The 25,348-nt window shown below is 49.9% G+C and overlaps 10 protein-coding genes across 10 annotated transcripts; 8 read left to right on the forward strand and 2 right to left on the reverse strand.

Annotated features, from left to right (window-relative positions):
- Window positions 1–439: 439 nt before the first annotated feature.
- Window positions 440–2,487, forward strand: PGRI_092650 (arrestin (or S-antigen), N-terminal domain protein; the record flags this gene model as incomplete). Its single annotated transcript, XM_040796978.1, has 5 exons — window positions 440–652; window positions 729–842; window positions 892–1,104; window positions 1,161–1,730; window positions 1,783–2,487. The coding sequence occupies 5 exons, from the start codon at window positions 440–442 to the stop codon at window positions 2,485–2,487; spliced, it is 1,815 nt and encodes a 604-aa protein (XP_040650408.1).
- Window positions 2,488–3,141: 654 nt separating this feature from the next.
- On the forward strand, window positions 3,142–7,324 carry PGRI_092660 (uncharacterized protein; the record flags this gene model as incomplete). The annotated part of the gene is made up of 3 exons (XM_040796979.1): window positions 3,142–3,494; window positions 3,554–6,001; window positions 6,049–7,324. The coding sequence occupies 3 exons, from the start codon at window positions 3,142–3,144 to the stop codon at window positions 7,322–7,324; spliced, it is 4,077 nt and encodes a 1,358-aa protein (XP_040650409.1).
- Window positions 7,325–7,833: 509 nt separating this feature from the next.
- Window positions 7,834–9,916, forward strand: nfr1 (putative AIF-like mitochondrial oxidoreductase (Nfrl); the record flags this gene model as incomplete). Its single annotated transcript, XM_040796980.1, has 3 exons — window positions 7,834–8,056; window positions 8,124–8,316; window positions 8,677–9,916. 3 exons carry the CDS (start codon window positions 7,834–7,836, stop codon window positions 9,914–9,916), a joined length of 1,656 nt encoding a protein of 551 aa, XP_040650410.1.
- Window positions 9,917–10,107: 191 nt separating this feature from the next.
- On the reverse strand, window positions 10,108–11,259 carry PGRI_092680 (DNA-directed RNA polymerase I subunit RPA43; the record flags this gene model as incomplete). The annotated part of the gene is made up of 1 exon (XM_040796981.1): window positions 10,108–11,259. One exon carries the CDS (start codon window positions 11,257–11,259, stop codon window positions 10,108–10,110), a length of 1,152 nt encoding a protein of 383 aa, XP_040650411.1.
- Window positions 11,260–11,551: 292 nt separating this feature from the next.
- PGRI_092690 (J domain-containing protein) lies at window positions 11,552–12,737 on the forward strand (the record flags this gene model as incomplete). Its single annotated transcript, XM_040796982.1, has 3 exons — window positions 11,552–11,596; window positions 11,659–12,183; window positions 12,237–12,737. The coding sequence occupies 3 exons, from the start codon at window positions 11,552–11,554 to the stop codon at window positions 12,735–12,737; spliced, it is 1,071 nt and encodes a 356-aa protein (XP_040650412.1).
- Window positions 12,738–14,567: 1,830 nt separating this feature from the next.
- On the forward strand, window positions 14,568–15,438 carry PGRI_092700 (uncharacterized protein; the record flags this gene model as incomplete). The annotated part of the gene is made up of 2 exons (XM_040796983.1): window positions 14,568–14,947; window positions 15,030–15,438. 2 exons carry the CDS (start codon window positions 14,568–14,570, stop codon window positions 15,436–15,438), a joined length of 789 nt encoding a protein of 262 aa, XP_040650413.1.
- A 957-nt stretch (window positions 15,439–16,395) lies between these two features.
- On the forward strand, window positions 16,396–18,723 carry PGRI_092710 (uncharacterized protein; the record flags this gene model as incomplete). Its single annotated transcript, XM_040796984.1, has 6 exons — window positions 16,396–17,180; window positions 17,236–17,462; window positions 17,515–17,645; window positions 17,699–17,945; window positions 18,003–18,521; window positions 18,593–18,723. 6 exons carry the CDS (start codon window positions 16,396–16,398, stop codon window positions 18,721–18,723), a joined length of 2,040 nt encoding a protein of 679 aa, XP_040650414.1.
- A 996-nt stretch (window positions 18,724–19,719) lies between these two features.
- Window positions 19,720–21,903, forward strand: PGRI_092720 (uncharacterized protein; the record flags this gene model as incomplete). The annotated part of the gene is made up of 1 exon (XM_040796985.1): window positions 19,720–21,903. One exon carries the CDS (start codon window positions 19,720–19,722, stop codon window positions 21,901–21,903), a length of 2,184 nt encoding a protein of 727 aa, XP_040650415.1.
- A 455-nt stretch (window positions 21,904–22,358) lies between these two features.
- On the reverse strand, window positions 22,359–23,682 carry PGRI_092730 (protein-lysine N-methyltransferase; the record flags this gene model as incomplete). The annotated part of the gene is made up of 4 exons (XM_040796986.1): window positions 22,359–22,480; window positions 22,539–22,674; window positions 22,725–23,279; window positions 23,449–23,682. The coding sequence occupies 4 exons, from the start codon at window positions 23,680–23,682 to the stop codon at window positions 22,359–22,361; spliced, it is 1,047 nt and encodes a 348-aa protein (XP_040650416.1).
- Window positions 23,683–23,964: 282 nt separating this feature from the next.
- On the forward strand, window positions 23,965–24,641 carry PGRI_092740 (40S ribosomal protein eS24; the record flags this gene model as incomplete). Its single annotated transcript, XM_040796987.1, has 3 exons — window positions 23,965–24,041; window positions 24,243–24,490; window positions 24,565–24,641. 3 exons carry the CDS (start codon window positions 23,965–23,967, stop codon window positions 24,639–24,641), a joined length of 402 nt encoding a protein of 133 aa, XP_040650417.1.
- Between the last annotated feature and the right edge of the window lie 707 nt (window positions 24,642–25,348).

Below are 25,348 nucleotides of genomic sequence, written 5' to 3' on the forward strand. Positions count from 1 at the left end.
GGAAGAGGGTACAGATGACTCCGCATAACCGTTGAACTAATAGTGTCTGGATGCTCGCGAAATAGCCCCCTTTGTCTCAAAAATGTGGCTGTGATATGACTGAGGCGCAGCATATATGCCTAATCCAACCTTCTAGCCTTGATTTTGCAAAAGTCCCTGAAACTGGACGAGACTGTGGCAGTTTTATGTTGCTTGGCAATCAGTTGATCTGCGAACATTCGAAACGTCATTCCGGGATCGTTCACATATAATCCGCATTCCCTCCCCCCATCTCACAGCCCCCACAACATCCCCTCGCACCGAGCCGTTCATTATTTGCATCTCACGAGAGCTTAATCCTTGTCGCATTATTCTCAGCCATCGTGTTTGTTCATTTGATCCTTCGAACGCCGCAACCAAACGAAGATAGAGCCCCGCTAGGGCCCGGGCGCCCGCCGCCATGTCCGCAATTATCGTCTTGGACAGCCACCACACCCATTATACAAATCTGGACTTCCTCAGGGGCAAGGTTGTGCTACAGCTACCGACTGAAGCAGCGATCGGGGGTATCCAGGTCAAATTGGAGTGCGAGAGCCGTACTCGTCTATCGGGTCCTAGGAATCCACAAAATGTGCACTCAGACAAAAAGCGAACGGAGCTTGAGGTCCACAAGGTGAGAGGATGTGGTTTATCATCCCTATTGGTGGGATAAAATATTAGCTGGAACATTGGCTAACCAACGATTGCAGATCTTGTACAAGGTTGCTACTGTCTTCCCGACACCAGGTGTGATGCAGAATGGATCTCCTGCGCCTTCATATACATTTGCCGCAGGGTCATATGAGTACCCTTTCGAATTCAAGGTATGGAGTCAATCATATGGCAGTTATAACCCTTTTAACGTTCCACTAGTTCCCTTTCAACAATTCATGCAGCACTACCAACAGCATGCTCACCAATCTGAACTTTTCCGGATTGAAAGTCGAGGTAGCTAAAGACACCAACCGACACGTCAGAAAGACTCTCCCGCCGTCATTAAGCGGGTTTCCAGGAGTAGCAGATATTAAATACTTCGTCAAGGCCACAGTCATTCGGCCGCAGTTCTACAAAGAAAACATTAGATCGGTAAGTAATATACTTGGTTGCTATGCAATTGTCGCACTCGTTAATTGATCTCTTAGATCGTGCCTCTTAATTTTCTTCCAATTGAGCCACCAAGAGGCGGGAATCCCAATGAGGAAACCTACGCCAGGCGGCAACACCAATTCTCCAAAGTCCATGCTCCGCATAAGAAGAAGAGTATCTTCTCACGGGGGCATTCTGCACCCGGAGAGATATATGCAGAGCCTCCCCGGGTGTCTGTGGATGCTCGGCTCCCGAACCCTTCTATTCTCACTTGCAACGAACCTGTCCCCCTCCGTCTCCTCGCTAAAAAGCTGACCGAGGGACCAGACGTAATTTTCCTTCAGATGTTGCAGGTGGAACTAATATCTTACACGAAAATTTTGGCCCATGACCTCAGCCGCACTGAAAGCGGCTCATGGGTTATCATGAGCCGCAGCAATATGAGTATCCCGTTAGGCAAGCCAGAGGATCCCGTAGGCACTGAATGGACTATTGATCCGAAACTGTGGAATCAGTATCCCTTGCCTAACTCGGTGGCACCATCTTTTGAGACATGTAATATTGAAAGATCTTATGAGCTGGAAGTCCGACTCGGCTTGACTCATGGAAATGCCCGGGAAATGCAGGTATGTTGAATCGCCAGCCCCTAGAGCTGTCTCTTGGCTGACCATGGCATAGCCTCAACTTATTGTTCTTCCCCTGAGAATGCCAGTCAAAGTATTTTCTGGGATCGCTCCACCACAGGCACTCCTAGATGCCATGGCCGCTGCATCACTTAAGCCATCAACCTCTAAAGTGAAACCACAGCCCAGCTTGCCAGTAGAGGTGGGAACCAGCCGACCACCCATACCACCACGGCCAAATGGGGAGCCTGTGCCCGTCAATTCTGGCGATGTATATGATGATGCACCCCCCAGTTACGAGGATGCCATGGGAGACCACCTGAGTCCAGTGGATGGACCACGCCGCGAGTATCACCCACCAGACGCCTCATCACAAAGCACAGTAGAATCTGGAGCTGATGCCAAGTACGCAGCCCAACTGGGTAAGGCGCTTGAGGATGGACCCGCGGCTGAAGGATCCTCGGCGCCTCGTCGCCGAGGCAATCGTGCTTCCTCGGAGTCCTTCGACATGCTACCTACCACACCGCCGGAATCCCAATCTGGATCACCTCCTGCATCTCCCGTGAGACGTCCAGCCAGCATGATGAAAATCCCTCGGACCACCGTAGATGAAGAAAGCCCGCCGCAATACGAGCCTCTTGCGGGGAATCACCTGAACGCTCCCCAGGTTGTGCAACGCCAGACCTCACGGAATAATCTTCGTCCTATGAACTTGGGTGTTCCTAACCGAAAGCCTGTCCCGCGAAGTCCGGATCTCTGATGCTATTGGGCTCAATAGGTTCTTTGGTTTCACACTCCTCTTTCATGCTCAGTATCCAGTTCTGAAATTAATTGGAGCTTCATGGCACTTAGCCAGCGGATATTCCTGCACTAATAGTATTACCCATAAGAAACTGCTTTATTGCTATCTTTGAACTCGATACCCCATCAAATCAAGTGTTTTTCAGGCTATTTTTTTGTTGAAATGCATAGGTCTATGAAGGTGTTGATATCTAAGGGATCTATACTTTGATTCATATAGTGTAGCACTCGCTAAATGCATGAATTCCTACTTATATATAGCCTAAAATAGGCCCAATTCAATGAGGCCGATAGTAGTATCAAAAGCCCAAAATAGGTATGGGAGAATAGGCAACTAGCAGATGTGCGCTATTCTCAAAGCGGTTAGCGCGCCCTCCGCGCGATTTGAGCTCTGATCGGTTGCTTTTCTCTTTCCACTTGAGCATATGTCCAACCCTATGGGCACCTATTCTCATATTCAATCTTAATCGAATCTGTTAAACCAGCTCGGAATAACTGGACTAACCCTTGCACCGAAACAACACATCCGAGTACCCACCTCGAAACCCTCAACAGCAACACGGAAAAGTCCATTCACCGCGTCAATGATTTAGCTCGCGACTGACCATCCACCATGCGTCTCCACCTTGTTATATCGCGCCATGGCCTGCCGGTCACACGCATTCTCTGGACGACAACTTCGTCTAATTCTGTGCTAGGCGAATATGGTACTCATCGCCCAGCATCAACCGCAGCTGTCGCATCTTCTCGCACCCCGAATATCGCCTTCTCCAATGGCGGGTACACGATCGCACAACTTCTCGAGGATGTAAATGAAGTCGTACCGCTGGAAACCGAACCCAATGTCTTCGATGCGGAGTTCAGTGGCCAATGGGGATTGGAAGATTATGTTGTCGAAGTGGCTGGCTCGGAATGCCTTCATTTTATGGAGGTTGACGGTTTGCTCCGAGATGGAGACGAAGTTGTGTACGTGCATCTACAAGCCTTTCTAATATCGTGAGCTTGCCTAACCTATCCCTTTTTAGCATCCGTGCCCTTCAATTGGCAGACCTTCGGACCAGACGGCTGTGTGGCCGCCACCAAATCACTGCCGAGGGCAAGCATCTGATCGACGGCGTGCCTTTCGGGTCGCCGTTCTTGAAGAGAACTACCTCTACACGACCTGCGATTACCATACCCCCAAGGAAGAAACGACGCACGGTTTTTTCAGGCTGGGAGAACGCCCCAGAGTTTGTCACCGAGGAAGTCCATGCTGACGAGGAGGGTGATGGAGAGTGGCTTCCACCTCCTAACACCGGTTTCGGAAAGGAGCTGTCTATTATGCCCGCTGAACATGAAGAGTCCCTGGGTACGGTTATTCGTCATCCTGTTGACCACTCCGCGGAATCTGACAGTGAAGCGGATATGTCTGAAATGCCCGGAATTGATGAGGATGAGTTAGAGAGCGAGCTCCAAGCTCTCAAAGAGGACTTTGAAGAACCTTCTCAATTTATTGATATCAGGAACCAGACTCAGAATGCTAGTGGACATCCACTGCGTGCTCCCTCGATAGTCAAGCGACCAACTTCTAAGGGGTCACTTGCAGCTGCCTCGTCTCTTTCCAGCAAGCGGTCTCGTGCGGAGGACTCATCTCCCAGGGCCTCCAAGGCTGTGAGATTCAACAAGGGAGATGAGCAGGAGGATGAGGATATGCCTGATCTCCCAAAACCTCCGCAGGCCCCACAGGTCGAGGAAAGTGCTGCGGAAACTTCTGATTCTGATTCCGATTCTGATTTATCCGATTCATCTGCATCTTGTTCAGATAGCGATTCTGATGATGATTCCGATGATGATGACTCTTCGAGCGAGGTGGAGCCTGCAGCGGAAGCATCTTCTGATTCTGATTCTGATTCATCCTCAAGCTCCGAGGACTCGGATTCATCAGACTCGGATTCCGAAGAGGAAGCCGCGCGGCCTATCGAAAAAGTCCAACAGCCGGTTTCTGTAGGCCCTCCTGGTGGAGGGTCTATACGCACCAAAAAGAGTAATAACCGCGTGAAACTGCGCCGCCGCCTATCCAAGCTCAAGGAGCTAGGTGCTCTCCCCGAACATGCAGACTTCGATGCATTGCGGGAGTGGGAAGAAAAGCATGGAGGCTGGCATACTCCGGAACAATATCTCAACCGGGAGCCATTTGTGAAACCCCAACTACCTGTGGAACCGGAACAAGAATCTGCCGAATCTTCCATCAAGAAGCAAAAGAGAGAGCAGAAAGAACAGGAGAAGAAAGAGTTTGAAGCGAGGCGCGAGAAACTGCTTCGCGATCTTGCGTCGGGTAAAGGTGTTGATGTGAGTGAGACATCGGAGAAGGAAAATGTCCCACCCGCTGCATCTACCGTTGAAGAAACCCCCGTTTCAAAAGAAGTGCCCGGTGAGGAGCTGGAACAGGAGCCTTCCAACAGACGTACCCTGGACATAGCTAGCTCACGACGCATGCTGTTTGGATCTCTGGGAATGCGAACCCCAAAGACCAAGGAAGAGGAAGAAGCAACGCGGAGGAAGCTTGCTGCCAAAGCTAGTGCATGCGGGCGCCGAACAAAACCTTCTACGCAAGACGCCCAAGAAGGGAACGACCAGATGCAAGAGGATGAAGATGCATCCGACATTGATTGGCAAAACAAGCTTGTCATTCGTGCTGTCGAGTGTCTCTATCCCCAAGTTGATATGACTGCACCTCCTTATCCCTTTGTTCAACGTTGGGACCAAGAAGCCAATGCATTGATTCGTGAGCTCAAAGGCCCGAATAAGAAGCGAAAAAGAAAGCAGCGTGTTCAGGTCTATGAAGAATACGAGGAGCAGGAGGAATACGATGAAAATGGAAATTACTACGGCGAAGACCAAGGCGGAGATGACCAAGCCAATCATGAGGGTCATTACAAAGGTGAAGCCGATCCCCATTATGAAGGTCATTTGGAACGCGAAGCTGCTCCTTACTACGAAGGCCATTATGCGGGCGAAGCTGAAGGACACCAGATGACTTATGACGATGCTCCTGAGCCTGAACAAGCGCTGAACTCTACCTTCGATGACCTACCTTCGGTTCCCGCTGACATCAGTACGGTTCCTGATTTGACTGAGAGCCAGGCGAAGGTCGGCGCAATCATTGCATTCCGGCAGTTAGACATGTCCAAAGCCACGAACTGGCAGCCTCAGATGTCTGAGTACCGAGTAGCTGAAGTGCGCTCTGTTAAAGACCATGGAGTTATTAATGTACTACTGGCCAAGCGAGACCGGAAGCCTCCATCAGCATCTTACGATAACGAGCCCCGCCAATTCAGCAAGTTTGAAGTACCAGACCTAGCCAATGACGAAGAAGATGATGACGGCTATCGCGAGCTTGCCTTTGCGGAACTTAGCGACCCTAAGCTTCTCCAACCCGCAGGACAGACCATTGCAGAATCTGAGGGCCAGGACAATACTCGAGAAGGTAGCATGTCAGTTAAATAGACTCTGATTGACGGCTCATGCTTACATATCGAAGTGTCTCTGTAGTTCAGGAATCCGTACCGAACGCCCAACCAGTCGTATCTGAGGAAATGTACCTTGACGACACAACCTTTGTCACCATTGGGAATGAAGTCAGCCATCTTGGGTCCCCTAGTGAATCCCCAGGAACGCCCGATGAACCTATCCAACAAACCCCTGGTAGAGGCCTTCCGCAGATCCAAGTCCAGACCGGATCTGATGGACGCAGTGCCACTCCTCCCATTCCATCACCTTCTTTCAATGGGTTTCACTCTGCTCGATCCTGGCAGCAAATGACCCCTGGTGCTGAGCTCGGTAGTGAGCTTGAAGGCCATACTCTCATCGGAGGAGAAACGCCATCTGCCTTAGTCAATCGGGACGAGGATCCTTCGGTGTTGTCATACGCTTCTGCAAATCAATCCTTCGCGGATGAACCCGAGGACCACGAAATGTCTGATCATCAAGAGCATGAGCGCCAGGTTGTCAATGAAAATCTCATGCCGCCTGGCGATTCGGGGGACAGTGGTCCTCAGTCCGGCTCACTTTTGTCCACCATTGGCCGTAGCGGTGATGATGGTTCTCTGTCTGCGCAAAGAGATACGATAAAGCACAGTGCGACTCCCAACAGTTCTTCTGAATCGTGGAGAGATCTTTTGAGCAGATTAAGAAATGGGCCATCGAAGCCAGGCGAGTCGCTTGTCACCAGTGAAGACGACAGTGAAAACAACGGTGAAGCCAACAATAGCGAAGCCAATAATAGTGAAGAAGACAACAGCGAAGATGACAACAGTGAAGATCATCAGAGTCCCCAGCGATTGGAAGACAGTCTGCAACACTCCTACCTGGACCTCAACTTCTCGCCGCTGGACTCCCCACGGGCATCCAAGCCGCGCTCTCCCATCCCATCAATGAGTGTCCAACAGGATGCCCAGTCTCAAAATCAAACCTCATTCCCTTCGCTGTTTAAAACCGAATCCCCCGCTGCATCTACTCGCTCCAAACTATCCCAGCGGATGCATGAATCTAAACCCACCTCCCAAATCCCTGCCTCCCAGGCATCCGAAGTGATTGACCTCACTTCCAGCCCGCGTGGATCTCCTGAACCCAGCTCCAGTTCCAACCCATCCCAGCGCTCCAAATCTGCATTGTATGGGAACTCACAACCTGAGGTCACCACCCCTCGCTCATCTGTGCGTCCATCCAGAGTTTCTACGGGCAGACTCCAACACATGGTGGAAGTGAGTATTAGTCCTTCCAGCCAGAAGAAGAAGCGCTCGTCGCGAAAGTTCTGAAATATGGTTTGTGGATTATTGAATGTTGATATTTGGATTACTGTATGTATATGGTGCAGAGCGATGGCGTCTAGGAATTGCACATTCATTTATTTCCTGGACATTATGGACATTATGGACATTTCTCAGAATTAATTCAAATGCAACGAGAAATGCAAGATTATTTTTTTTTGGATATTTTCAGATCAAGTTTTTGGTGACAATAGCTTGTCAGTGATTGGATTATATCCTATAAGGTGATGTCATGGAGTATAAACAACCACATATCTTTCCATTGCAATTGAAACAAAAGGAGTACTTTTGCTATTTAAACAAGTTCTCTTCCTCCATTCCTCCTACTAGTCATGTACCGTCTAAGTACATGGTCTACCCAACTATCCCGGCGGTGTAACTTCATCTCATCATTGCGCCATATCCCCTCACCCCGCATATCCAGACACTTGACTTCCTCTATCCCTTCATCCAGTACACAATCATTCAAGTCAATCTCCAAACGTTTTCTATCCACAATGTCCCAAGAATACAAATTGAAAGATATTCAGTCCTTCGCATCCCTCAACTCTCTGGACAAGATTGAGGTCGACATCGAAGGTATTGAAGGTGGGAAGGTTCTTCTCATCAAGTTAGACGATAAAGTCCATGCTCTCAGTCCGCGGTGCTCGCATTACGGAGCACCTTTAAAGAATGGCGTTGTTACCGGAGAAGGAAGGCTTACTTGTCCTTGGCATGGAGGTGAGTGTCTATGATAATACAATGGTCACCCCCTTGGAGGACAAAGAGCTAACTACTACTTATACAGCCTGCTTCAATGTCACAACTGGCGATGTAGAAGACGCCCCAGCACCTAATGCGTTGAACAAATTCGAAGTCTTCGAAAAAGAAGGCGGCGTGTACATCATTGCTAAAGAAGAAGATGTCAAAGCAGGACAGCGCAATCCAGTGGTGAAATGTAGCGTGTCACAGCCGGATGAGAAGCTTGTTGTGGTTGGAGGGTAAGTCACAGTCTTTCTTACTTCATGACTATGCACATTTCGCATGATATATTGCACTGTCCCGTATCAATGTTTGGATGGACGAGAATTTGGCCAAGCGGTTGTCGTTGGCGACGATTGGCGTGCCGCTTGTTTGAAACCCGTCCATCCTCAGCTCGAGTGTCGTTTGATCTCGAGTTGCCGGATCGCTTCCAGGCGATGACTTTTTTTATTTTGCGCTTTTTTATTTTGGGGTTGCCTTGTGGTAGTTCTCAGTGCTTCCCCTGCCACTGTGATCCCAGTGTGGGCCCTGTTTTCTACAACATACGTCTTGTTACATCCTCATTCAGATACTTTGATATCCACACTAACACCAAACAGAGGAAGCGGGACTCTTGGCCTTATTCAAGCCATCCGCGAACTCAAATATCCCGGGGCCATTACAATCATCTCCAAAGAGCCCGATCTGATAATAGATCGAACCAAGCTATCAAAAGCCCTAATCACAGACCCGGCCAAGATCCAGTGGCGGCCACGAGAGTGGTACACCGAAGCCGCCATAGAAACCATCACAGATGAAGTGACAGCCGTGGACTTCGAACAGAAAACAGTCTCAACCAAATCCGGCCAGAACATCTCTTACACCAAACTAGTCCTAGCAACAGGCGGCGTCCCACGCACCCTTCCGTTGCAAGGATTTAAGGGCGAACTAAACAACGTTTTTACCCTCCGCACGATCCAAGATGTTCAGTCAATCCTCGCAGCCGCTGGTGAAGAAAAAAGAAACATCGTGGTAATCGGCAGCTCCTTCATCGGCATGGAAGTCGGCAATGCGCTCTCAAAATCCCATAACGTGACAATAGTAGGCATGGAAAGCTCCCCAATGGAGCGCGTAATGGGTACACAAGTCGGCCGCATCTTCCAAGGAAACCTAGAAAAATCCGGCATCAAATTCAACCTCTCAGCAAACGTAAGCTATGCAGCCGCCTCACCCTCAAACACCCACAACGTCGGCGCAGTCCACCTAAAAGACGGCACAACCCTCCCAGCCGACCTCGTCATCCTAGGAGTCGGCGTTCGCCCAGCAACAGATTTCCTCCGCGACAACAAATCCATCTCACTCGAAAAGGACGGCTCTATCAAAACAACGGCCCACTTCCTCGTCCCGGGCTTGCAAGACTCCGTTTTCGCCATTGGAGATATTGCAACATACCCATACTTTGGCCCTGGTGCTGACGCTACGGGTACGCCAGTCCGCATTGAGCACTGGAACGTCGCGCAGAATTCTGGGCGTGCGGCTGCCCGCGCGATTGTGCATACGCAGCGTGGTCCGCTTTCCTCTCTGAAACCTAAGACGTTTATTCCAGTGTTTTGGTCGGCGCTTGGGGCGCAGTTAAGGTACTGTGGAAATCCGGTCAACGGGTTTGATGATGTTATTGTGCAAGAGAAGGGGGAGGCCAAGTTTGTTGCGTTTTACACGGCTGGGGAGACCGTTGTGGCGGTTGCTAGTATGGGGGTTGATCCCGTTATGTCTAAGTCTTCGGAGTTGATGAGGGCTGGTAAGATGCCAGGGAAAGCAGAGATTCTTGCTGGTGCAGATGTTTTGTCTCTGAAGGTCTAGTTGGGATATGGGGGATTCGAGGTTTGCACCTTAATATGTCACCAGGAAATAATTTGAAATGAAGTGTTTTGTTCAATTGGCATATACACATTCGGAACGGAAAATAACAAGCAAACCGGAACGCCCATCCAGGATGTAGTCAACAGTGATTTATGATATCGGTGCTCATGCAGACATGTATACAGCGAATTTTATTCGTCCTTGCTCTTCGACTTGGAAGACTTGGACTTCTTTTCTTTCTTTTCAGTCTTTTCCTTCTTCTCTTTCTTCTCCTTCTTCGCCTTCTCCTTCTTGGGGCTGGGCTCAAGATGCACATCCACAGTTGAGAGCTCCTGCACGGACGACGCCGCCGGGACGTCCATCACGGGGATGGATCCAGAAAGCTTCTTAGGCGATGAGAAGAACGATGGAGGCAAAGACTGACCCTGGCGCTCAGCCTCAACAAGCCTTTCCTCCTCCTCAACAGAAAGCATAGTTCCCTCAATACTAAGGAAACCACGATCACGCTCAGAACCGGGAATGACATCCACATCGACAACACGGAAGCGCACAGAGCCATGCACGCGGTGTCCAGAAACAGACTGGAAATAACCGGTGTGAGCGGATTCCTCCTCCTCCTCACCAATCGCGATCTCACCCTCAGAAAGAGTAGTAGGCTTGAAGCATTCCTTCTCGGTGTCGAAATCCGCCGTATCCTTATCAGAGCCCGAGTCGTCATCGGTCAAAGCCGGCGTCTCAGCCTGCTCACCAGGCGGCACCCATTTCCAGTTCGAGGGCAGACGCTTGCGCTCAACGCCGACAGAGAACAAATTGAACACAACAGCACCGAGGAATCCCTCCGACTGCACGTTCACCCATCCCTCAAGGGTTTGTCCGCGCTTCGGCCGGAACACCAAAAATGTGGCGGTCAGGTAGACGTACAAAACACCGTACTCGTCCGCTGTTGTGGCGAGGGTGAGCGGCTGCGGATTCAGGTCCGAAGTTGAGCGAAGATTGGCCGGTGGCTTGCTGGAAATCGAAGCATTGGAGTAAGCCAGGACAACGCCCTTCAGCGGGGGGAAGTAGGTCAGGAGCAGTGGTGACAGATGCTCGGCCAGCAGCGAGGCCAGCGCGTGCGTCGGAGAGATGGAGATGGGTGATAAAGGCAAGTAGAGGGTTGCTGTTGTGAGAGTGAAGGGAGACTCGGGATTGAGGTCTTGGTGTGGAGTTGCTTTTGAGGATGGGGTTTGCTTTCGCTTTTTCGATGGTGATGCGGATGATGCATCCTTTTTAGATTTGCGTTTGCGCTCTGCGTCCGCTGTGCGGACTGGCAGACTGTCGATTTCCATTGCGTCAATTGCCATCGTGGAGGCAATCTGGGCGCTCCACGGAGCTTGTCGTGTCGATGTGGAGGGATTGGAGTGCTTCTTTTTTTACTTTCGAGGCATCGAGAACTTTTTTTTTTTCATTTGGCTTTTGCTATGACAAGATGGGAAGGCGGTGGAGATAGGCGGTGACGGGGTGTAAATGGCGCCCCATTAGGATTATGGGGTCCGTATTGTAATCGACAAGTGGCATTTAGAGTCCTTTATTCTTCTGGTTTCTTCTTTGATATGATGCAGTTGATATTATTCAGGTGAAATTGATTTACTCGCCATGGCATCCCTTCTACCTTTTGTCGGGTGGGCTGTTCTTCCCAATGTAAGTGGAGCGCAATGCGGAGCTATACAACACGCGGAATGGAAGCTGATATGAATGACAAGTATGCAACATCATTCCTACAAAGTGTCTACTATGGAATAACAATACGCGCTGGTGAACCCAAGCCACAGCCTCAAACTCCACGGTACGAGCGTCATCGACGCCGTATCTTCATCTTCGTGATCACCAGCTACCTCCTATACACGCTCTACGAGACCTTCTACCAGGTACAGCTTGCAGGCGACTACTACCAAGCTCTAGGTGTATCGCCATTTGCCGATGAACGTGCAATCAAGTCGCGATTTCGCCGGCTCGCTGCTCAGTACCACCCCGATAAAGTCGGGTTAGACAGCGGGTCCGATGCGTACTTCCTGTACCTTCGACAGGCGCAGGAAACATTGACCGACCCAGTGAAGCGATTTGCCTATGACCGGTTTGGGAAAGATATGCTCGGATGGGGCGAGCAGAAGACCATGCGCGACTTCCTGATGACCTCGTTGCTGAAGTCGGTTATCCCGCAATATGTCGGCGGTTTTATCACAACCATTGTGCTTAACTGGCTGTGGTGGGCGAATTGGGGCCGTTACGTGAGTACACAGTATCATTACTGGAAGAGGTTCAATAAGCTGATTGTCGTTAGTGGCGCTTCTACACGTTCGCTGCAATGTTGACCCTCGAACTTGGCTTGATTACGCACCCCCAGGCTGTGTTCATGCCTACCGCATACCTTCCTGCCGCTCTACAAGCTTGGCTCCCTAAAAATTCCTTTTACCTCCTCCCCTTCCAGATCTTGACGCTGGCACGTCGCGCCTCCATTATGCTACACATTTTCATCTCGCAAGTCGCACCGCCCTCCACCAAAGTTGCGAGCAATGGGAAAGGCGATAAGATATCACCGCAGACTGTGCAGCGGCTCGGAGAGTTGATCCATTTATCGCGTGGCTTGGATCTTGAGGCGACGCGGATGCTACAGATGGGTTTGTCACCTTTCCGTGGAGACCGTGAGAGCGTGTCGACGCTCCAGCGGGGCATGAAGGAAGGGCTAATCCTCGGCGGAGTGCGGTCCAGTCCTGAGGTGCAACGTGCCGTGGCACAGGTGGTTGAACGGCGCAAGGCTGACGGTGATAGTAAGCGTGATTGATTGGATTTCTTTTAGGCTTGAGAAATTAGGGTTAGATGGCTTGGCTTTAGGTGTACATTTACAAGATATTGTATCTATGATTCTTTGTAATTTTTGTGCCATGGACGATCCCTTGGCAGTGTCGCGTAATTTAGCAATTCTTTTGGTTCACCCCTCGACTAATCGAAGTTCATATTTCCGAAGGTGGCGACCCGTACGGAGTAATAGTCGTATAGTGTAAGAAAACTCGTGATACCCTCACCAGATCTGTTCAGAATGGGTCCACCTGGACTTGATCTCAAAGAGATGTGTTTATTTTTATTTTTTATTTTTTTGTCAACAAAAAAAGAAACATTTGAAAGGGTGCAATCTCTCGAGACATCATGCGGTCAGTGAGTTATTTTCGGGACATGGCGGGTATGGAATGAGATCCATCGACGGGTTAGGGTTGGGTATTTGTATACGGAGTACGGAGTATTGGATATGAGTTCAAATGTTACAATGTCATGTTTACTACTCCGTATGTAAGGAGAAACATTGAATCATACTGACTATACGGAGTAAAGATGAAGCATTTCATATGTATAATTTGAATATATTATATATTATACATGCACCTATATGTACCGGATTTTCCCTGGAGTGTGGCTATTTAAGCTGCCGCCGCTTTTATGAGGGTACTCAGACTCGGGCTCACCGAGTAGATGCCAGCACGGGCTCAGTGATCATGCTCAGTTTAGTCACGTGCAGAACGACCGATCGAGTGCTTAGTAAGTGCTCATTAGATCCATCCATGGATCCATGGATAGTTAGTTAGATGCTCTCTGATTACTTAGTGATGCACTCAGCCCGCCGCAGACTATACCCAGAAAGGATTAGCCCACTCGGGGCCGTTTATACTGTGATAGTTAGTTCGTTAATAGTATTGCTGCTGCCCTCTTTTTTGAAGCATGATAGAAAACTGGCTGTACGACAATGTATAGTAAAAATGGTAGATATGGATGACTCTAACTAAAATGACCAAACCCGCTGTTTTTTAACAATCTGAGCGGATATCGATGACTAACTGTATTATGCACTTTTGTATGTCTAGTACTCGAAGTCACATGATGATTAAAGTATAATTCCTATTGACCATATCGCCGCAAATAGTCCATCGCCTACTATACTTACTGGCCGAATGGCCTGCACCGAAAGTACTAAGAGCTTGTCTAACATTATACAGAGACACGATTCAGGGTGCTCACGGGATAATCAGGTGATAGTTCCTCACCTGGTGAGCCCGGGCAGATCGATGATTATGTAATGGCACGTGATCAAGTCAGGGTACTCTGGGACGTGCTCAGTTTTACTTAGTGATCAAAAAGCGGCAAGGGAAAAGTCTTGAGTGGGAGGCATTATCTAGTACATATATGTACGGAGTAACATTTTGAAGAAAGGAAAAAAGAACAAAAGCTGTATATATGGTATTGTATTGTCACATTCACGTATTAAGCTCTTCCAAGTCTCGAAGTGGCTGGGCAAAGTTGTAAAATGACAGTACAAGGCCCAAGTCCACCTTCAACATCCCCCCTGTGCTTCAATGTATGAGTTTTTTCCCTACGATGAGAGGGCCCACGATCCCTTTTTTACTTCCTTTCCGTTTTCCCTTTTCCCCTTCCCCCTAATCCTCTCACCCCCCCCATCATCACCACATCGGACTATGCCATCAACTACACACACTTCTACTTCTACAGGGCGGTAGAGACACACCACGTCACGGTTGTGAATTGCCTCAATACACTTCCGTCACCATTCCCCTCTCGACTATTTAAAACCCCCATACGCAATCTCGTCTTGCCATCATCCATCATGCCCGCCGCCACTCCAAATGGTCGCTCCCGCGTTGGAGCTAAGAATTCTTCCATGATAGTGGTTCTCAAGCTGTCTCGGGATACTCTTCAGCAATTTGCCAGTCCAAAGATCAAGAGTCAAAATAATACCCCTAACATTAAAACCAACGGCTCCTCCCCAACCTCATCCGCTGAGCTCCCTACTGTCCGCCCATCATCCGCCGACAATGGCTCCGACGCCGACGCCAATTCTACACCCGCCACAGGGGCGACTCCAAGCGATGCACAGCGTCGGAAGGGTGTTCCGGGTCCCAAGCCAGGCAACAAGAGAACAAAAGAACAAACCGACTCTACCGCAAAATCACGGGGACGCCCTGGCCCCAAGAAGAAACCCAGACTGTAAGCAAACCTAACACACCCTACAATGCAGCACAATGGCAAAAAAGAAACATGGAAAAAACTAACATTTCATCTATGATAGTGACGAAGGTGACACCACAAAAATGCCGTCCGCACAGCGCCTGGGACCGAAAGCCAATACGGGAGCCATCAACGCCGGTCTGCGCGCGCTAGATCGCACCGGAGCCGCGTGTCGCAGATGGGAGCGAAAGCCCTTACAACTACGCAGCTTCACCGGCATTTTGTGGCAACTCCCTTCCTGGCGTACACCTGGTATGTCCAAGTCTGATGACTCGGTGGATGGCAAGTCTGCAGCACTGGAAAGCGGCGATAGCGACTCAAAGCCTATGCTCCATGCCCCCGGCACTGACACGGCCAATGGCAGCAGTGCTGTTCCTAGTGAGAAGAGTAACTCCGGGGATGGTGATGCCACCCCTGCTCCATCTCATCTAGTTGAGCCCTCCTCGCCGGCCATTGCTATGACAGCTTGAGTACGACCATGACGAGTTCGGATGGGTTTTCGTGTACTTTTAGATTTCGCAAGTCTGTTTCTTTTTCTCCGGGGGGTTTTTTTTCCCGGTCAAGGTATGGCGTTAAGGGGGAAGTGTTTATGGCTAATGGCTTTTCTGTATGAAGGGCTTATTTCCCTTTTATGTCGCGCACGGGATACAGCCGGGGATCTGGCTTATTTCACTCGATATGTGTGTTCTGTATTATAGCCCTTTTCTTTTTTTCGCTGAGTATCAGCTATGTTTTTTTTATCTGCTGGAAGACTTTTGCTCTGGGAGCATAACACAGTTAATTTTCGTTCAACCCTGGTTACTTGGTATTATAAGGCTATATACAAGTAGTACTTTCGAAGTATACATCTGGGCAAAGTCCTTGTCTGCCCGACTCCTTGTAGTACAATAGCCGACCATTAATGTCCAGTCCAAGCTCGTGACATTATACTCTTTCTCCCCTCTTTTTTCTTCTTCCCCGCAGATTCGTGATTCCCTTCTGGCTTCTTTGGCTATGTCTAACATGTCTCTTTTATTCTAGAATTTCCCTGAGTATTTCTCTTTGAATAGAATAGTGAGATCGCGACGTGGTAAGAATCGCTGCTTTCGGATGTGTCACGCAACACCTTTTCCACGCACTTCTGCCCTGAGCTTGTTTCCACACATCTTTTACACCTATCGTACTTTCCACGCACTTCTTACCCGTTATTACCTTCTAATTCCACGTACTTTGCACACTATTATTGATATCACGCACTTAGAGGTTACTCTATCCACACACCACTACAACGGCAAATGCTTACTACCACGCACATACAGAACCCCTCAACTTAGTAGCGCCAAACAAAGTCAGTACTGTGGACACCAAAGCCAGAAACGAACAAACAGGAACGCAGAAACGGTGGCCTTGATTTCGTGGCATCATTTGGGGGGCGACCCGCGAACATCATGGCCGATGCTCCCTTCCCCCCATCCGGTGGAGCTCGAGCTTCGACCTCATACGGGCCCATCGCCTCCATCCCACGTCGCTCCTCCTACGCCTCGGTAGTATCTGGCAACGCATTTTCCCCACCGATTTCCAGCTCCTTCTCACATCTACTTAACGACTCCCAACTAATCTCATACCCCCCATCCGACAGCCGAGTCCACCGGGCTCCGTTCGGCGTGGATGCTGCAGACATGCACATGAACTCCGCCTGGAGAAACACAGGTTCAACAGAGTCACTACCTCCCTGGTCCCGCAAATATGCCGGCTTTCTACGCTCGGCTGAATTTCCGCATGGCCTAGGCCTCAACGATACCCCAGCTTTCCTCACACCATCCTACCTCCGCAACTCCCGTTACATCGCCCGCCTCGAGACAGCTCACCGTGCCAAGGTCGCTGCCCAACATCGAGAACCCTCATCCGCAGCCTCCAATCCCCCCCTCTCCGCCTCCTCTAGCAATGTCCACCTGCCCCGCATCGCCCCGTCGCACCGCGGCATGACCTATGAGATCATAGAGAAGGAACCGCCTGCCCCGGCCGATCCCCTCATGCCCCTGCCCAGTCAGTGGAGTTCTCAGGACAAGTTCTCCGGTCTGGAATTGTCGAATGACAACTTTGATGTACGCTACACTGGTCCTATGCACAAGCATGACCATGAAGCTGCTGCCTTGCGCGCAGATCACCCTATGCCGCCACAGTGCGGAATTTACTACTTTGAAGTGCGGATTGAGTCAAAGCCGAAGGAAGGGTATGTGAATGGTCTGATCGGTGGATATTGATTGTGAAGGCTGACTTTGTTTTAGTATGATCGGTATTGGGTTTTCTAGCCCCAAGGCGTCCGTCGAGAGACTCCCAGGCTGGGAGACGGAATCCTGGGCTTACCATGGCGATGATGGAAAGTCATTCTTTGGTGAGAGTCAAGGACAAGGTCGAGCATATGGACCGACTTTTGGTGCTGGCGATACAGTCGGATGTGGTGTGAATTTCTCTACAGGATCTGCATTCTTCACTAAGAATGGTGTTTTCTTGGGTGGGTTTTTCGTGTGGATTATAACGGGGATATCTGTGGCTGACTTTAACAGGAAATGCGTTTAACGATCTGCACAGTACGAACCTTTTCCCGTCTGTTGGCATGAAGAAACTACCGCCAGTACATCTCAAAACGAACTTTGGACAGGAGCCTTTCGTTTTTGATATTGATGGCATGGTCCAGGTTGGTGCTGTCTATATTACATAGTCGGAAACTGTCAAGCTAACTCTCACCAGCAAGAAAGGTTTAATGTTCTATCGGATATTAACAAAACATCCACGGCTGGTCTACAACCACCGTTGGACGAGTCGACACTTTTGCAGGAGTTAGTCGCACAGTTCCTCGCCCATGACGGCTACGTAGATACAGCCCGCGCATTCGCAGAGGAGGTAGCCACAGAAACACTCGCCCTGCAGAATGGCCGCAATGCGCCACTGAAGAAATATGAGGTCGAGGAAGACCGCGAAGCCATCAACCGGAACAGTAAGTTTACACCTCCAGACTTTCTCCCATCGCCAAATCACCGCTGACAGTCCATAGAAATCCGCTCCGCAATCCTAGAGGGCGACATCGACAAGGCCCTAAAGCACACCAAAGCCTACTACTCCAACGTCCTAGAAGATCACCCACACATCCACTTCAAGCTGCGCTGCCGCAAATTCCTCGAAATGATGCGGCGGTCCAACGAACTCTCCGCGGCAACCGCCGCAGCCTCCAAGCGCCGCCGCTCGACGGCCTCTAGCTCGAACGAACACGCCGTCTTCGATCACGAGATGGAGCTCGACGACGGGGATGCCGACGGCTGGGTCGCGGACGGTATGGACACCGAAGAACCCGAGGTCATCGCCCAGTTCAACCAGCTCCTCACCGAAGCAGTACAGTATGGCCAGCAGCTGCGTGCTGATTACCCCAACGATGAGAATGGCGGCGATAAGAAAATGCTAGATGATATATTCTCGCTAGTAGCGTATCCTGACCCGAAGAGGTCTGTGCATGGCCATTACCTCGATGCTGAGGGGCGGGTGGCTGTGGCTGAGGAGTTGAATTCGGCTATTCTTGGTATGTTGCTCGATCTATTTATTCTTCTTTGTTTCTGCTTCTACAAGCAACAACGCTAATACATTGTGTAGTCTCATTGGGCAAGTCATCTGCTGCAGCGCTTGAAAGGCTATACCAGCAAACTGAAGTGCTGGTCAACGAGATCAGTGAAGACGGCGGCGCTGGGGCGTTCATTAATGTTCGGGATGATATTTTGCTTTGACTGGTGCTGGTCTAGGGTCTTGTTTGCCCCTTCTTTTCTCCCTTTTCTTCACTGAGACTCCTTTTGTGGAGGGAGCCATCGATCTCAGATGCCAGCTTGGGTTTCATGTTGATCTACTTCTACTTTCATGACTCTGTTCGTTTTTCGCCCAGACTTTCTTTTTGTCAAATTAACTTACAAGTATCTCTTAGCCAGAATGATGAGTCCTTCTTGAGGATTATATTTGAATGCTCAATAGTGCCTACTTTATTATTATAACACCTTTCAAGTCCTTCCCTACATTCAGGTACTATTCGTAGCATAGATAATTGACGTCATTGTATACTTATAGGCGGTGTGGCTTGGCAATATAAAAGCGGTAAGGCACGAACACCTGGAGGCTTATCTCATCTCGGCTGAGTTCGGTATCTCCGCTTTCTCAAATCGAATATCGAATGGACCGTGATAGTCTGTGATACCTCGAAACTGAAAGTTCTCTGATGAGCAGGCTTATCCACTAACTCAGCTCCCCTTAAGGGGCCACATTCTTGATGGATCCTCCACATAGCTTTGAGGATCTCAACATTCCTACCCATGCAAGACCTATCACCGCCCTACGCTGCTGCTGTGGCCGCAATGATTGCGCTTTACTCGAGCATAACAATGTAGCTCTCGAGGGTCTAGAGAAAGATTTGGAGACTGCTGCTAGGCTAGGTCAGGTACGTATCTTTTGTCAATATTTGCTGCCCAAATGATGCTCGCTGCTGGTTGGGTATGACAAACTGCCAAGCTGTTCCCAGGCTGGCTGAGCCATGCAGTTTGATATATCAGTTTCATCATTCCTCACGGAGCACCTTATACCCACTTGCTTTTTTCCCCTTCTTCACCCTTTCATTTATACCACTCGGACTACGGAGACCACATCTGCATACCTTGTGCAGATCCTATCATTTTCCATTCTAATGGCTTCCCTCCGACCACGATCTCCCATTCTCTCACACTGTGTTGGCGTTCGTCATGGCTACCTTTCATGATTATACTGCCAAGGCAGCATGCTTCGAGGCATCATCACTGACTTTTGCTCTACAGGCCTTACTCCACCGCCATGAAAGCTATATGGCTGAAGCGGAAGAGGACCGCCATCGTTTGGTTGGTAGCATTGACAATCTAGAACGCGAAAAGCAAGAAGTTCAAGCAGAAAATGCGCGCATCGTTGAGGAGAATCGCAGTTTGTTAGAGCAACTTGATAGTTTGAATCAAGCGGTCGCTGAGTCTGACGACCATATCAAGTCTCTGACGAGGACTTTGGAGAACACAGAGTCTGAGTTGCGAAGATTGACTGTGGCTGCAACACGCGCCGCAGAGCTCGAGGCGCAGCTAGCTCTTATGGAGACAGAGCAGTCTAGGCTCCAAGAGAGCCTTGTGGCAGTGCATGAAGACGAGAAATCGGCCGTCCAACGGTGGAAACAAGCAGAGAACACACTACGAGACCTTCATGATCAAGTCGACCGCATCGAGAAGGAGGCACGCGAGGAAAGGGATCGACATACGGAGCTTGTCCAACGAATGGAGCGCAAGAGAGCTGTGGAGCGCGAGCTAGATAATGCAGCGGGGCGTCTCAAGGGTGCCGCTGCCGCCTCCGAACTCAGTCGTAACGCCGGTGGTACCAATGTGGTCTCTCGCTTTGTCAAGGACATATTGCAAGACAACGCCAATCTACAAGTTGGGATCATGGAGCTACGCGACATGCTTCACAGCTCGAATGAAGAAGTGCAGAATTTACGGGAACAGGTTATCTCTCACCAGCCGCTGGCCGGCGTCGATGGGGACAATGCACATCCAAGGCCTTCCACCACGCTGAGCGAGGAGCTACAATTGAAGGAAGAACGACGCGTGTCTCAGGAACTCCACATCCATCATCATTACCACACTCCAAATCTGACTCTGGCTACGAAGAAGGAGAAAGGCACGCTTAACCGTCGCGTGAAGAAACGCCGCCCCGCTCTGGTTAGCCCGGTAGTAATGCACTCTGCGACGCGAGCACATTCCCCCCGAAGAGCCCTTCATCGCTCCCAGTCGTCTGGATCCTCCATGTCAACCATCCTGTCGCAAACCTCTGTCTCCATCCCACCTCATTCATCCTCCCGCCGCTGGTCCTCACAATCGCATGCTCCGGACTCGCTGGCAAGCTCTCCTAGGTCCGCCTTCCGCACATCATCGATATTTGATCGTGTTGAACGTGGCCCAGATTTTTCTGAGCCTACCAGCCCTGAAAGCACTGTGTTCTCTTCTCCTTTGATGCAGGCACGGAACCTAAAGGGTCTCGATATGCCGTTCCGGTCAATCGGTGGTTTTGACAGCCACGATGCACCCGACGGCCTATCCGCATTTGAAGATGATTTCTACAGCCGCCAAGACTTCTCAAATACCGGTGATAATGTCACAAGAGAGCCTATCCCAGAAGAATCCGAACCATCTCCATCGGTGGCATACTTCCCGCCTATGAGCGAGTCATTGACGACCGCCCATGATGACATTTTTACCATGCATGTGCAGTCTTCATCCTTGCGCAGATCGTCTTCCCATGACAGCTTGCTCTCCGTCTCCGTTGCTGAGATGGATATTCATACACCCACCAGTCGCCATAAGCGAATGGGCGACTGGCATCCTGGCATGCGGATTCCTCGACGTATCTTGTCACCCAGTGTCGAATTAGTGTCAACACCCCCAGTGATCTCAGCCCCAGCCATCACAGCCGATCGTGCAAAGAGCTCAGAGCACACATCCCAGTCATTGCTTGCTTCCATGGCTGCGGTAAATAATACCAAGCCCGACACATCATCCGTTGTATCCACCGACAGTGCCAGTACCGATTCAACCGCAACTCTTGGCCCTCGCAAAACTACGACACTGGGTCGCCGCATGGGAGGCTGGGTGCTAGGGCGCTGGGGCGTGGCAGCGGTCTCGACCGATGGTGACTCGCAAGATCCAGCAGACTCGCCAAACACATCGGTGGCATCGTCACCTTCTATACCTGCTCCCAGCCCTGACCCGCTAGCTCTCCGCTTCAGATACCCAGGTGTAAACCAGAAGGGTCCGATAATGGGCCTGCGGCCTCCGCCTCCTGCTCCCATCTCAATTCATGCACAAAGCATAGACGAAGACTTGCTGCGAGAGAGTCTAGCCGAAGAGTGTGGCTAGATTCCCTGCGGTTTAAATACCTGCACATTCATTGTTCTTTAGCGTTTACACTCGTTTTAATCTTGCATTTTATTATTTCTTTCTTGGTTTTTACTTTTGCTTCCGGCTCTGACTGTTCGGTTGTTGCATTTCTTGGATTCCTGGTTTGGAATGGCGCGAGTTGCGATGATACCCATGCTTTCATCTTTGATTTCCTAGACTTGTCGAGATGATGCACTTTTTGTTCCTTTTCACGTTGTATGTTTTACGCGACGGGATTACTTCATTGAGTACCTCAATACCATTGGAGTTTTGCCCGTCAACATGATCGGGTTGAACAATTTTGTATAGTGTTCGCTCGGAGCTAGTTATATACTGTAGCGACAAGTTTCATGCACTAACTTTTGCATTATTTGCATGATATCACATTTTCTACTTATACTCATTACCTCGTGATGTAAACGCATTGTGTCTGCTTATTTCACCCGCGAAATCCGGTACGTCCGGATCGGGATGCTGGTCGAATGGAAGAAACCCGTCTGGTCTTCTGATGGTGTTGATTCGAACGGGAGGGTTTCAACGGCGAATGAGTTGGCTTCTGTGGATGTTTAGCGCTGCATAAATGACCAACATTGCGGATAGCCTTCAAGACTCACCACAAGCATTCAAGAACGTGCGGAAAGTCTCCTCATTGCGTAGGGTTGCAGCAATGATAAACTCTTGGATGTGATAGTTCTCGAAAAGATCCCGCACAGTAGACAGGAGTAAGGGAACAAGGTCGGTATCGTAGATCTAGACATGTAAGCATGAAATCTAAGTAACTATCTCATGAAGACACCCACCAAATCAGCCCCGAGAGCAACATCAAACCTTAACCCAGTCCCCTCCTCGCCCTCATCAGAGCCCAATCCAGCAAGATTTCCCTCCTTCGTTAACGGAGTTCCCCACTCCCAAACAGCAGGATAAATAGGAATGGACTCCCGCCCATTCAAATTATGCTTGACACAATCACGAATATTATCAATAAGTGCCGGCTCACGATCAGTAACAACAACAGAGCGCACACCAAGATGACATGCACAAACAAGTGACAAGAATCCCGTGCCAGCACCCAATTCGATAACTCGTTTACCGCGCACAAGAGCCTCGCCTGCCTCAGACGTCAAGAACGAACCGAGGTGCAGAGCAGCCTCCCATGTCCGATTCCCGGTAGTCCCAGCAGACAGAATCAGGCCACGGGATTCGGAGGTGATAACAGTGCACTCTGGGCAGGTTCCCGCGCTAGATGTTGGCGCTGTGTACTTGACTAGGGACAGCTGCTGCGCTTGCTGCAGGGCTGAGGGTTTCGGCTGTGAGACTAGTGTGCTCCAGCTTTCCATGAGATCGTCATTGATCTCCTGTTATCACAGGGGGAGGGAAGAGGTTAGATAAGTTGAATCAGGAATATAAAAGATGGGTTTTTGCATTGGTGAAAGGTGGATGTATATGGGATTGAAAAGGAAAAGATAGGAAATTCAAAACGTAGAAATGCAAAATAAAAGGATTTAAACAGGTGGGTTGGCCTACATCCTCCTCAGGGTTGGTAATTGATTCCTCAATGCGCGAGAGAATCTCTTTCAGCACTCGGCTTCGGTAGCTGTCTGGTGGGATAGGAAAGACTGCATTTTCGTTGAACATGCGCTCGTACAAGGCTGCTTGTACGGCAGGCTGGACCAGCACAGGACCTGGTGGGAGGGCCAAGTTCTGGAGCTCAACCAGCTGGAAATACTGCGCCGCTAATTTATGAATAGAGTCGGTCATGGTTGCTGGATGAACATAGTAATGAATTTGATATTGGAGATCAATGCGATAGATATCATTGGAGCCCCAGCGAAAAAAAGTGGATGAGTCAGAAATGAGATAAGCAAGGGCTGATCAACACTTTCTGCCTCAGGCAGTAAATCCATTAGTCATTATAGCCTGAGGCAGACAGCCCAAAGGGGCTAGCGTCTACCCTAGCCGAGCCCACACCACACGAAAATTGAAAGTTCGACATCCTCAGTGACCCCGTCGACACTTCCTCCATCCAACGCACACACCAAAATGGCCGACACTCCCGTCACTCTGCGGACTCGCAAGTTCATCCGCAACCCCCTGCTTGCCCGCAAGCAGATGGTCGTGTAAGAACCCCCCTGATTTTCCCCCTCGTTTTGGATCTGTGTGTGGGAAATGCATCGCAGGCGCGCAACATTGAAATTCGACAACCATCCAGCACAAAGGGAAAGAGAAGGAGGAATACAATCGGAACATCGCAACACACACAGAAACAAGCATCGAAACACCAGAAAACCCCGATCTGACATCTTTTCGCGAATATCTAGGGACGTCCTCCACCCCAACCGCCCCAATGTCTCCAAGGACGAGCTCCGTGAGAAGCTGGCCGATCTGTACAAGTCCAACAAGGACCAGGTCTCCGTCTTCGGTTTCCGCACACAGTACGGTGGTGGTAAGAGCACCGGCTTCGCTCTCGTCTACGACTCCTCCGAGGCCCTCAAGAAGTTCGAGCCCCACTACCGTCTCGTTCGCATTGGTGCCGCCAGCAAGATCGAGAAGGCTTCCCGCCAGCAGCGTATGTTTCTTCTCGTCCCAGCGATTATCAATCGCAAGCGTCATGCTCCATGTACTAACCCCTTTCCCTTACAGGCAAGCAACGGAAGAACCGCTCCAAGAAGTTCCGCGGTATCGCCAAGGTCAAGGGCCCCAAGAAGAACAAGGATTAAACGCCTCATCTGTAACTATTCGCACGATTCAACATGGACCGATGATGCGGCATGGCGCGATGGGAAAGATTATGGCGGTGACGGCTTTGGCTCTGGAGTTACCCATCTGGATTCGGCTTGTCTGGACCCAGGTGCGGTCGGTCGTGTGTGGGGGGGGTGGTATATCTTCCTTTTCAGCGAACATCAGACTAAAACCAAAAATGATGCCCGTTGATTGGTGAAGATCGTGGACGGATACTCTTTTTTCTTCCTGTGCTTGTTGGAGCTGATGATTCCCAAGAGAAAAATAAGACCTGGCGATCCCCGAGGAAATTTAAAAACAGGGCGTCAGTGTGGTTCTTTGTGTGTATGTTTTTTTTTGGGGAGGGGGATCATCAGTCTCCGTGAAGACGGCCAGGGTTATGAGAATCCGGGCTTCGGCTGTTTGCCCGGGATGAAATTACATTTTACTTGTTTCTCTTCACCTGGTCTGGCGGTCTTGTAGACTGTACTTGTACGATTGTACGCTTGTACGGCCATGTCTGCATCTGGTGTAGTTGAATATGGGGATTGTAGCCTGAAGGCCCTTTGCGGCGTAGTCTAGGCTCAGTCTATCATGTCCGTCCATGTTATATGCTTCAATTGTGGAGTGCTCTATACCCCAATGTCACCGTACAAACGTCTAACTCGACCATTGATGTAAGAATTAGCCCTCTTGTCTATGAAGG

Source organism: Penicillium griseofulvum, assembly GCF_001561935.1.
Source record: "Penicillium griseofulvum strain PG3 chromosome Unknown contig_13, whole genome shotgun sequence".
NCBI lineage: Eukaryota > Fungi > Ascomycota > Eurotiomycetes > Eurotiales > Aspergillaceae > Penicillium > Penicillium griseofulvum.